A 12,189-nucleotide genomic window follows, 5' to 3' on the forward strand; every position below is an offset into this window, starting at 1 on the left:
TCCAAGAGCTTTGATTCACACACGGAAGGAGGGTAACTTCAATATCTCCCCTCTCCTTCTGTGTCTGAATCAACACTCCTGGTCAACTGAGCTCTTGGGATTGTTCCATTCTTCTTTAGGTCCAGAATATTTACTGTTCTGTGTAGGAACTACCCCCCCATGCGCTGTTCATTCATCAGGAGGGGTGGGGGGTAAGCCAAACCCTTGATCTGTTGCTCAAGGATATCTCTTCTTCAGAGAGGTTTCCATCGTTACATTCTACGTAGCAGTTTATAAGGAAACATAGCGAGGAATCCAGACAAAATGCTGGTTGATTTTTGCAGCAATGTAGGTTAAGCTGCCCATTCCCAGTTGAGCCAATGTGTGCCCCCTGCTTCAGAAAGAGAAGACCCCCTGTAAAGCTTAATGAAAGGGATTTTTCTGGTAGTGTTTTGCTAAGAAATTACATTAGCCGCCCGTTTCTGCAGCCTGAGGCCAACAGAGCATTTCCAGCTGGTAGGCAACAGCGATTCCCTTTTGCCCACCCTTTACTAAAGTACGATGGACAAGTTTCAGGGGATGAAGGTTCGTCTGGTCTTCCCGCGCCTGGGTCTCCGGCAGCAGCTCGTGATAAAACTCGGCTGAAAACACATCCCCCATGTTGCGAGATTAAGAAAGTCAGTTCTTCAGAGAGCCTTTAAACCTGTGAAAACTTTTCTTTTCCCCTGTGCCATTTTAACACCCAGACATTTTGCCTTCTAGTCCAATGGATGGGATCCCAACGATATGTTTCGATACAACGAAGAAAACTACGGAGTGGTGTCGACGTATGACAGCAGTTTGGCTTCCTATACGTACGTTGCAAAAGGTTGCCTGGTTTTTACCCAGATGCATCAAGGCTTTCAGCTTAAACCAGCCATTTTAAGATGGGTGGACTTCAACTCCCAGAATCCCCCAGCCAGCATGCTGGCTGGGGGATTCTGGGAGTTGAAGTCCACCCATCTTAAAATGGCTAAGGTTGAGAAACACTGGCCTAGGCAGAGTTCTCCAACTGTATCTTTCTTGTACATATGTGCACCGCCCCCCGCTTCCCAGAACTCATGAGCAAAATAAGATGACGCGAAGCTCCATTTGGTGAGGAGGCTTCTAAAACGCCGTCAGCTTCTCTGTCTGACTCCTAAGTAGTAAATCCTGATTTTTTCCATCAGCGTCTCACAGGCGAGCTCGCTTTGCCAGAAGCAAGTGTGTGCAGCGGCTGCGTGCTCTGCTTCCTGGATTGGTCCCCAGCCCCTCAGTGCATGTTATAAATCCAGTGCGAGTTCATCTCATCACTGACTGCAGTGGATCTGGGGCAAAGGAGTGGATTTTTTTCCCCTTCATGTAACATGAGCAGACCCAATTAAGCTATTATGTTATCCTCAGCAAGTTCCTCCGAACTTTACCGTAACGTTTACGATCCGTGGAAGTGCTTTTTTTCCCTCTGGATCACAGATGAATCACCTTGGGTCTCCCGCTTGTTTTAGGGTACCCCTAGAAAGAGATAATTCAGAAGATTATTTAAAGCGGGAAGCTAGAGCAACCCAGTTAGCAGAAGAAATCGAATCCAGTGCCCAGCACAAGGCTCGGGCGGCTTTGGAAAACGATGACCGGTCAGAAGAAGAAAAATACACCGCAGTCCAGAGAAACGCTGCCGAGCGAGAGGGCCACCCTGCTGCCCCCAGGTACAGCGATGGGGAAAGGTTGGGCGGGGGGGAGAACCAGTTGCGGCCGGATCAGCTCTCAAGAGTTGTGAAAACTGGGACTGAATTAAATCCCAGACTGTTTGCTCTGTCGCTTTCTCCTAACGCCCAAAATTGTTGGGGGCTCTCTGCGCCCCGATTGTCGTTGCTGGCAAAGGCCCCTTTGTGTCTTAATTTGAATTGCAAGCGGTGCGACCACCAAAGATGGATTACCTCGTGCTTGCCTTAATAACGGCGCGTTTCCTTTCCTCCCTGGACATTTCATTCGCAGTCCTGCCTCTCGCCCTGTCCTTGAGGGGGACGGACTTTCGCTTTTCTTTTTTCGTTGTTTGGGGGGGCCTTAAACGGCACGTCTGTCCCCTCCCCCTCCCTTTTCAGGGAGAACAAGTACATCCCACCGGGCCAGAGGAATCGAGACATCCTTCCTTGGGGCCCCGGAAGGCAGAATTCACCGAGGGCCGGCCCTTCTGGATCGGGCCCCTCCGTGCCAAGACCCGGCTCTCACTCGTCGGACTACAGCCTCACCTCGGGGGCAGACCAGAGAATTGTGAACGGAGGCAAGTATCCCTGGTGACGTCAAGGCCAGCCACCGTTGCGTCCCTTTGGAAGTCACTGATGAATCCCTTAGCTCGGGATTTCTCAACCTTAGCGACTTTCAGACGGGTGGACTTCTGGGAGTTGAAGCCCACCCGTCTGAAAGCTGCCAAGGTTGAGAAACCCTGCCTTGGCTGAAACGGAGCCCAAAGTGACTGGGGTGGATCTGCTCCTGGGGCACAGAGGCGGCCTCGAAGGGTGGACTCACCTTCTTTGAAAGGGGTCTGGAACTCATTAAGAGCTCTGAAGGGGGGGAGCTGGTAGGACTAGCGGCCAGCAGATCTTTCTGCTTACTCCCCGGTAAAGTGCTGGTCTGACGGAGGAGAAAGCAGTCCCCTCCTCTCTGTAGCTTGACCATTTCAGGCCTCCCTCACCATGAATACTCAGCGCATGGTTTTTGCCTTCTGCCCTCTTGCAAGAAGGAACATTAAGGCATGGTCCGCTGAGATAATGGGGCACTTTTCAGGGTCTTAGGGATGAGGGCGAGGGTCTGGCGCCCTGTGGCAGAATATACATTTCCCTACAAGCGAAGACTGATCTCAAACTGGGCGGGGGGAGTAGGCTGTGCAGTGATGCAGGTAAGTGGAGGGGAAGGTCAACTTACACTGCCAGTGGCCAACCCCCCCCCCCAGTTGTGTTGCACTTGTGAAGCGTCAGAAGAATTTCAGCCCGCCAGGCCATGTCCTTTCTGCTCCAGCAGTCCCTGGAGGACTTCAGGACCCAGTTCAGATGAATTGAAGCGTTGATGGAACCGTTCACACACCCTGCCCACCCACCCGCCACCCCCGTGGCCATTGGGGCTTTTGATATGGTGGAGAAGGGAGGGATCTTGCGTTGTTCAGGGGAAAGCTGGTTCGGGTTTGAAAATAGTGTCCTCTAGACCACTCACTGCCAGGGCAAGGAGAACTATGCTGAGACTTGGGGGCTCATTCCTGTTTCCCTAAAAGGCTGGGTGGCCTGATTATTGAAAGGGTACCATGAGAGTGAATGTCAGATGCTGAACGCCGTGCTTGGGGAAAGGGGGTCTCTCTGCTTCTCCCTTGTCTCTACGAGTGGAGGGCACAGATCCAGCCATCAGGGAGCACTCCCTATTTAAAGAAAAGCCCCCGTGATCTGCTTGCTTCTACCTCCACCCCTTAATGCCTGGGACCAAGTAACACGCAGGGCATAACAAAGCCTCTTCTGAAGTGCGGAGGATTTGCTGTCCCCTGGGCGTTTCTTCCCTCCCGTGAGGTCATCTCCAGAATATCAGGTGGGAGAAGTGGAGTCCAGAGGATGGGGCAGGCCGGCGGACCTAGCCTTCATGGTCTCCTCCGCAAGAGAGTTGGTAGCTCTTGGACTTAACCCCTTGGCGGAAACCCCGGCGGTGGACGGTGATCTTTCTGTAAGCCGATGTCCCGGGAAGAGATTGGAATGACGTTTCCCAAGCTTAGTTCTCTGTGTGAGCTTGCAGAAATCCCCAGGGGGTTTAAAACAAAAGTATGAGAAATCATTTTTGTCATTTTTACTTTCCCCCCACCCTGTTTTTTCCCCATAATTTTTTTTCTTTAGTTTTTATGCTTTCCTTCATATCATTTGTTCTGTCAGGTGTTCCCTGGCCATCGCCTTGCCCATCTCCTTCCTCTCGCCCACCTTCTCGCTACCCGTCAGGTCCCAACTCTCTTCCGTCTCGGGCAGCCACCCCTACAAGGCCGCCCTCCAGGCCCCCCTCGCGGTCCTCCAGGCCCCCGTCTCACCCCTCTGCTCCTGGCTCTACTCTGCCTAAACGCATGTCTTCAGAAGGTACAAATACCACCGTTTTGTTTGTTCATGAGTTTTGTTTGTCTTTGTGTTTTATTTTCCCTCCCTTCTTGTGAGTTACGGTTAAGAAGTGAGCCTGTAATTTGTGCTCTTGCAGAAGAGCCAGTGTTGCTCGGATGATCCGGCTACTTCCTACTCCTTTGGCTTTCTTCAAGGGCGTACCTCACCCAAAACAAACTGGAATGAGACGGCCCTTTTCTGAAGCTGGGAGAAGAAGATGCACCACTCGTGGTGTTGCAAAGCCCACGTGGATGTAACGTCTTTGGTTGTGTGATGGTGGCTGCAAGGTCACAGGCTCTCCCCCGGCCCCTTGTTAACACTGAGGAGGGTCAGGCATTTGCTGCCCATTGCCATAAGGCATCTTCGGGGCTCACGCTGCTTTTGCCCAGAATGGATGGTACATTCAGACGTGTGGTTAAACCGAAAACCTTGCATTCACCAATATTTTCTCTTTATGATGTATGTACCACCCCAGGGGAATTTTGTTCTGGAAGGTGGCATAGAAGACTTTGAGATCAAATGAATGAATTTGTTAAGGGGGGTGCTGGCTGTTGTTTTTTGGGGGGGGAGATTGATTGTCAGGTCAGGAGAAGGTCTGGGGACCGGAAGTGTGAGTTTCTGACCCCCAAATGAGAATATTGTATCTCTCTGTTCTCACAAAGCGACTGTTGATAGAGGGCTTGGCCCCCCAAAAGACGTTTCCTTTTTTCATATTTGCACGTTCATCAGAAACATCCTCTTCAAATTTTAATCCCACCAAAGTCCCTTTTGAGGACCATCGTTTTCTGGCAGAATAGTTAAAATTAGATAGAATCTCATGGGTTCTAAGTTCCCTTTATAGTCACAGTGCTTTTTAGAAGTCTGTTCAGCTGAGTTGGATAATTTGTAATGTGCCTTTGGAGAAGGGAGGCTGGTTCAGCAGCGAAGTATCGTGGACCAAACTGAGAGGACTAAGATGCAGCTAAATTTATGTTTTGGGGTGGCAGATGAACGATTCACCACCCTGATGGCTAGGATCAATGCTAGACAGTAGGGGATGACTGTTAAGGCCATGCCAAAATACTACAGAGAAATTTGGAGAATGCCTTCATGCAGGGATTTAGAAAACGTTATAGCGGAAAACAGTAAACCGAAGCTGGGGTTTTGGCTTCCGTAACTCCTGTTTCTTACTAGTACGCTTCCCGGCTTCTCTGCCACTAGAAGGACTGGTGCTTCCCAACCCAATCTGATTAGGATTTGGGGGTGCCTCAGGAAGAGCTGGTGGGCACCTGAAACCGAGGCAGAATCTGCTTGCCTGCCCGTCTCCTGTTTTCACGCGTGGCCGTGTATAGAAGGGGCACCGCCGGGGCCTTCTGTCCCATCCCATGATTTCATTTTGCAGATTCCCGAAGAGCTGTGTATAAATAAATGCAGGCAGGAAGACACTCGCGTTAAGTCTGGTGAAACTTCACACGGCAGCTAAAAGGCAGTTGCGCTGGTGGAAGGTAGCTGAGGAGGAAAGGGGCTTTTGCCTAGTATTCACAGTTTAGGGGCTGTGTTGCTTTTTCCAGGGCCCCCCCGGATGTCTCCGAAGGCGCAGCGGCACCCTCGAGGCCACAGAGTTTCGGCGGGGAGGGGCGTGATTTCGAGCGGCTTAGAGTTCGTCTCCCACAACGTGCCAGGCGAAGCCAGCGCCCCATCCGCGGCCCGAGGCAGCTCCTCAGGTGGGACGTGGTCCTCGGTGGTCATGGGGGGTAAGTGAAGCTTGGCTCGCAGTAGAAAAGTCCCGCTCGAAGCGTTCTGGTTGAAACATTCCTGAATTTCCAGACCAGCTTTCTTCCTTCCCTCCCGCGGCCGACCGAGCCATCGGCAGTGGTGAAGGCTGTCCGTCTGGGGGAAGGCGGTAAGCAGGAGTGACCCGCACCGTGCGCACACACGCCCTTCATAACCGGGAATCTTTTGGCCAGGCTGACCGGGAATTCTGGGGGGGCAGTCCCACCAAGCGTGCTGGATCGAAGAAAGAACGCGCGTTGCAGGGAATACCGGTTGCTGCATCGTGTATATCTGAGGAAGCTCCTGGGCGGGGGGGGGAGGGCAAGGGGTATTTTTCCCCTTTGCTACAGTTTGATACCTCTGTATAGGTCATAGTGGTAGGTTTCGCTCTTGACAGCCGGGGAACGTTGTGGCAGAGTGTTTTTTCCTTCTCTTTCTAGTTACCAGGTCCTCCCCCAAGGCACACAGACCCCGGTCTCCAAGGCAGAGCAGTGGGGGGGGGATACCTTCTGGCCCAGCCTTGTCTTCCCCCCAAGCTGGCTCTACTCCAGCGGAGTTTGCCGCCACACCGGTTCCGGCGGCCTCTCCTACCCCTGCCAGTCCTGCTTCTAACAGAGCGGGCACCCCGTCTGCCGAAGGTAAAGGGCGCCTTGTTTCCTTCCAGCCTTCCCCGGGCCGAGCCTGGCTGAAAAAGCGGAGCCACGCGAGGATCTAGCGTTGCCTCTGTGCAGGAGGGGCTGGGGAACAAAGGCCTTCTCCCACTTTTAGTGTCAGCTGTTAAGCGTGCTTGCTGTCTTTCTGTTTTTGGGAGGAGCGTTAACGTTTAGGCAGACCCTTAATCTCTGGGCCGGGGTGCTTTCTTTTCCTCTGGAGTAGGGAATAGGTGGGGCAACGTTTAGTTGGTGTCTCAGGTTTGCAGACTTTTAAGTGGTGTGAAAATCTCCTGGTTCCCCCTCCCCCTTCCTGCCTGCGTGTTGCTGCTGAGGGTTGTCAGAATGCTGCGCCCGGAAACCTCACGCAGGCTCCTTGGCTTGCCCCACGGAGGTGACCCTGGCTTTCTTTCCCAGCTAAAGACTCAAGGCTTTATGAGCAGAGTTCCTCCCCTGCTGCAGCCAAGGAGCATCTCAAGCCAAGCGAAGCGTCTCCTGCTTTTAGCAAGCCCGAAGGCAAAGGTAAGACCTCGCTGAAGGTTGGGGTGGGAAGGGAGGGCCGCGCTTGCAAGCCTGCGGTGACGGCTCTAGCCCTGGCCTTTAAAAAGGCGCATCGGTAGGGAATGGGCTGCAGAGGTGGTGAAGGGTGGATACGAGACACCTCGGAGGTCACTTTCAGTGCAAAGAGGAGGAAATGTTTCTTCCTGCATCTGTCGGCATTTTGGGAAAGTTGCAGTAGTGGAGAATCATTTCTGGGAAATGTCCGTACTTAGTGCTCCAAACTTGGCATTGCTCTCTTGAATTTCTAGGCCCCCTCCCCTCCAGGCAACCTGACATTTCTTCCAAGTACAGATTTCCCAGCCTAAAAACACTGACTTTGGTCCAGACTTAGTAATAGACCCATTGAAATCAGTGAGACTTTGTCCCGACTGCTTGCATCCTGTGAGTCTGCTCTAAGCGTGATCATTTGGAATCCAGCCCATTCGTTTTTGTTTCTGCTGCTTGTGTTGCCTGCGTTTCTGGGCACACGCTGGAAATTGGACATTGTCTGTTGCAAACCATAAGCAGAGCGATTCCTTCATGTTCTGAGCATAAGTGTTAAGGCACTCGCAGATCATGGCACAGAAAATTGCCAGGGAGACAGTAGCATTTGTAGAATCTTCCAATTCCTCTTGCTCTAACCACTCAGCTCTCACGGGCCTTCCTGCATTGTGGCTGGGTCGTTTTTTTCCCTAAGGTGGTGCAGTCCTCTAGTTTGGGGCTGTCCCACTGAACCATTCCTGGCTCCTCTGTTGATAACTCGTATATTTGCTCAAACAGGAGTTTCTCCAGCTGTTCTAGAACACAGAAAACAGATTGACGATTTGAAGAAGTTCAAGAATGACTTTAGGGTAAGGGCCTTTGCTATTCTGCTGCTAAGTTTCATTCCGTTCCTCTTCAGCCATTCAGTAAAGGCGTGAAGCTTTCCAGAAATTGTAGGTCTACGTCTTGGGGAAAGAGATATTGAAAGGGAGGATATGAAATGAGGAAAAGCTGGTTGTGGAGCTGATAAGTTTCTTTGCTTTAGGGAGGTGAGCATTATAAAGTGAGTTTAAATTCTCATTGAAAACTATTTTGCTATAAGACATAATTGTCAAGGGGTCTTAAAATAATTTCCACTTGCTTGAAGATGCTTGTTTTCGGAGGCATTTTAAAGGACTGTGCGTAATGGAGTGTTTTACGCTTCGCCTTATACTTTAGGCCAGTTCTCGTATGTAACGAGATGTCAGGAGTTTCTCCATAAAGTACTGCCATCAGTCACAACTTTCTGGTGGAGGTATTTGTAGATGGGTGGCCCTCGGATGTCCGTGCGTTTAGAAAAACATTGGACGTTTTTGTTTGGGATCACATGCATCCTAAAACGTGTTAAGTGAAGAAGTCATCAAATGCTGCACTGCTGTAAGGAAGAATTGTCTCCCACATAATTATTTTTTTAAAGAGAGAAAGAGAACTGCATTTAGTGCTGATAAGCAGCCCTGTATTGTACATCTTTACTTTCTACATGTTATAGCATTCTGGTGACCCTAGAAATCAGTGCATTTATTTCAAAATGTGATTCGCAGGAAGCATTTCCTGGACTGCAATTGCAGACTGTGTCTTCTTTCCGTAAGTCCCGGATTAGGAGATGAATCCCTTTTCCTCTCTCTTTTTCCCCAGTTACAATCCAGTTCCACCCCAGAAACGGTGGAGCAGCTGCTGAGTAAAACCAGAGATGGTGAAAAGTCCAGGGAGGCCCCCAAGGAGAAGATGGACACCCTCGCTAAAGACTCGGGGGGCGAAGCTGGCGGCAGCGCCGCCCCCTTAGCCAGCGGGAGCAGCACCCCAAATAGCCCCAGCCTTTCGCCCGCCAGCAGCCTGGCCGAGCAGAAGGCCGGGCCGGAGGTGACCTCGCAGGGCGTGCAGACCTCCGGCCCAGGAGCAAAGCAGGAGAAGGAAGAGAGAGAGGAGAAGCAGGATGCCACTGAGTGAGTGAGGCTGCCTTACGTCGATTCAGCCCGGCCTTGTGGCTGCCAGCGCCCGCAGGGCACGTGGCGGACCTGTAGAGCGCTCCTCGGTTCAGAAGGGAGGGGCGCGTCTGTGTTCCCCAGCTGATCCTCCTCCTCCTCCTCCTCTGCGCCTCTTCGGAGGAGCGTTGGGGCTTCCGTAGACAGGCGTGCGTGCTGGTGGGGTTGGAGAGGCCTGGTGGCCCCTCTGGGGGAGCAGGGCATCGAGTGGGGGAAGCCTGGCGCAGCAGGGTTTGTAGGTGCTTGGTGTGCCCGCTAGGGGGCGCGCTGCTCTGTCTCCTGTGGACCAGAGAGACCCCTCCCCTCCCTCCCCCAGCAAAATCAGCCAGCGATTTCTCTCTCCTTCCGCCTTACGTCCTTGCCGTATTTTATTCTATTTATTTTATACCCTGCCCTTTTGCCAAGGCTCTGCTTCCTGCCTCCGATGGAATATTTAGTTTCTGTGGAGAAAGAGGAAACTTCGCAGTGAGATTTGCAGCATCCGTCTCCTAAAACAAGCCAACATGCGTCTTCCTTGCATTTTTTGTTGTCTGTGTGTTTTGTCCCCTTAGACAAGTAAGAAAATCTACGCTGAACCCAAACGCCAAGGAGTTCAACCCTCGGTCTTTTGCTCAGGTGAGCTTCGTGGCCCTAAATGCTCCTTTCTGTTCCACATCGAAAGCAGAGTTTCTCCCGGGGGGGGGCAGAATTCTCCAAAGATTGGTCTGTTGAGCAAAGCCATCCGCGTCTTCCAGTTCCAGGATGATGGAACATCCATTTGATGGGACAAAGAGTCTTAATAGCCAGAAGGAGGGCTTGGCACTCTACGTCTGCACGGAGCACGTCAGGGCCTGCCTGGTGGGCCTCTGGAGTGGTCATCTTGTTCTTGTCCCTCCCTCCTGTCTTTGGCAGCCCAAACCTTCCACCACGCCGACATCTCCCCGTCCGCAAGCCCAGCCCAGCCCCTCCATGGTGGGCCACCAGCAGCCTGCTCCGGTGTACACGCAGCCTGTTTGTTTTGCACCCAATATGATGTACCCCGTTCCTGTAAGCCCAGGTGTTCAGGTAAGGTGAAGGCCCTTGGGGGCTTCTGGGTTTGGGTAAGGAGGACAACCTGGAACTCCTCTTGAGGAAGAAGACGGAGCAAGCCCCGAGGCAGTAGCGGATCAGAGGGCAAAGGACCCCCTTGGAGCTCCAAGTTATTTAGATAACCCCAAATAACAAGCTCTGGCTCAAACACCCATGTTTGGTGCGGTAACACTCTTGGCGCTTTAAGCTGTATTAGCTGCCCAGAGTTGCTATTGCAAGACGGGCAGCCGGATAAATTGAATCAAGCAAATAAAATAGTTAAATGGTGCGCTTTAGAGAAATTAGGACAAGGTTTTAAAAATGATTGGATTATCTGTGAATAAAGTCCATTTCTTTTGAGCTATCCCAGCACCCTCCATCCCAGTCACTGGTAACAATCTGTGCTTCCAGCAGTCAGTAAATTTGGTCGAGCAAGGCCTTGCTGCGTCGTATGCCCTAAGCTGTAAATCAATGCCTTTATTACAGCGTCCGCCCGGTGACAAAAATGCCAATATCGAAAATGTGCGAAGTATAAGTCAGGAACAAAGACGATAGGTGAATCCAGAATAATTTTGGGGTGGGCTTTATTAGCTAGCTCACCTTGTGAGTAAGAGCAGGCTGTTTATAGATAAAAGCATGCAGCATGAAATCGTTGGAACGTCCAGGAAGAGACAGAAAAAGAAGTAGAATCCAGTAATGGTGTGCATCTCTATTAAAAACCCAGCTGTTTTGTTGGTTTCCAGGGACACAAGGGCTGATAAGTTCTTGAAAGGGGTTCTGTGAAATTTGCCATTGAACAGAGCAGAAGGCAGAAAATTAAAACATGCCCTGGAAAATGCTTTCTGAATTTGGGATGCAGTTAAAATAGTAAAGTCCCAGTCTGGTTCCTAGCTGGGGTTCAACCACCAAGGGTTTGAAACGTTAGAGAACTTTATCCCGATCCTTTGGATGGTCTGCACAGGTCGCTCTTTAGCCCTGTGCTGCCTCACAGAGAATAGACACTCTGGTAACAAGGATATGATGGCAATTTCCCTAAAACAGTTTGTCTAACTCAGTGTTTCTCAACCTTGCAACTTTAAGACGTGTGGACTGCAACTCCCAGAATTCCCCAGCCAGAATTCTGGGAGTTGATGTCCAGACATCTCAAAGTTGCCCAGGCTGAGAAACACTGACAACATGATTGCTAATTACTGAAGGAGCAACTGGAAGGACTTTCACTTTCAGTGGTAGTTAAGGGTGAACAGCAAACTGCTTTCAGCCGTCAGCAGCACAGCTCTCATATGCATCGAGGGGCTTCCGCAAAATGGCGGGTGCATGCAGGTGGTCTCTCCTCCCCTCTAATGGCTGTCCGCCTTCTCTTCCAGCCTCTGTACCCCATCCCCATGACCCCGATGCCAGTCAACCAGGCCAAGACCTATAGAGCAGGTAAAGGTGAGAATAACCCAGTGCTGTACGTGTTTGACGTGCATGGAGAGGTCCGAAGCGGCTTGGCTTCGCTCACAACCTTTTCCTTTGCTTTGGGGGGGCTCCCGCCTCACATAACATGAACCTCGCCCCCCCCCTTCCCTTGCGACGGAGCGCTGCTCACGCAAGCTTATGCCTTCTCATAGCCTGCCTTGGCCGGAAAAGATGCCGCCAGGCTCCTCCTGATTCTTTGCCCCTCTGGACTGATACGGCTGTCCTCCAACAGCTTGGTCAGTCTGAGAACTGGGGTAGATCAGCCGCTGATGGTGGTGTGGATCAGATCCAAAAGGCTTTAGATCCAGGGGATCCACAGCCAGCCTTTCTGATGAGCTCCTGGCACCGGGAGTTGATCTCAGACGGGATCTGCAGGCCCCGGGCAGGATTTCTAGGGGCAGAGTTGTTCTGGCACTCACTCGCTCTTTCTTCTCTTGGGGCGTTTAAGCTGCCTTTTGAGGGGCTGCAGAAGCGCAATCTTAAACGTGATTGGAAGAGTCCTGTGTGCTAATCTTAATGTAGTTCAATATCCCTTCATTGAACCAGTTAATTTGTATTTTTAAGCAGCCCTAATCAGACGTGCACCCAAACACTCATTCCTCCACCCTCATCCTTGAATATAGCGGG

The 12,189-nt window shown here is 51.4% G+C and overlaps 1 protein-coding gene across 6 annotated transcripts in view; it reads left to right on the plus strand.

Moving 5' to 3' along the window:
- ATXN2 (ataxin 2) overlaps positions 1 to 12,189 on the plus strand; it is a 32,612-nt gene that overhangs the window by 12,567 nt on the left and 7,856 nt on the right. For 2 of the 6 annotated variants that reach the window (XM_088135132.1, XM_088135135.1), the window contains exons 7-18: positions 742 to 833; positions 1,503 to 1,700; positions 2,097 to 2,275; positions 3,900 to 4,094; positions 5,663 to 5,845; positions 6,305 to 6,502; positions 6,932 to 7,036; positions 7,835 to 7,905; positions 8,711 to 9,018; positions 9,609 to 9,672; positions 9,949 to 10,101; positions 11,469 to 11,535. In XM_088135132.1, coding sequence (XP_087991258.1) covers positions 742 to 833; positions 1,503 to 1,700; positions 2,097 to 2,275; positions 3,900 to 4,094; positions 5,663 to 5,845; positions 6,305 to 6,502; positions 6,932 to 7,036; positions 7,835 to 7,905; positions 8,711 to 9,018; positions 9,609 to 9,672; positions 9,949 to 10,101; positions 11,469 to 11,535 — 1,813 coding nt within the window. The remainder of the gene's footprint in view (positions 1 to 741; positions 834 to 1,502; positions 1,701 to 2,096; positions 2,276 to 3,899; positions 4,095 to 5,662; positions 5,846 to 6,304; positions 6,503 to 6,931; positions 7,037 to 7,834; positions 7,906 to 8,710; positions 9,019 to 9,608; positions 9,673 to 9,948; positions 10,102 to 11,468; positions 11,536 to 12,189) is intronic. The other 4 variants (XM_088135133.1, XM_088135136.1, XM_088135134.1 and 1 more) reach the window with 3 other exon arrangements.

Source organism: Python bivittatus, unplaced genomic scaffold (assembly GCF_059951505.1).
Source record: "Python bivittatus isolate LINGU-HERP-01145 unplaced genomic scaffold, Pbiv_v1 ctg000100_np1212, whole genome shotgun sequence".
Lineage (NCBI taxonomy): Eukaryota > Metazoa > Chordata > Lepidosauria > Squamata > Pythonidae > Python > Python bivittatus.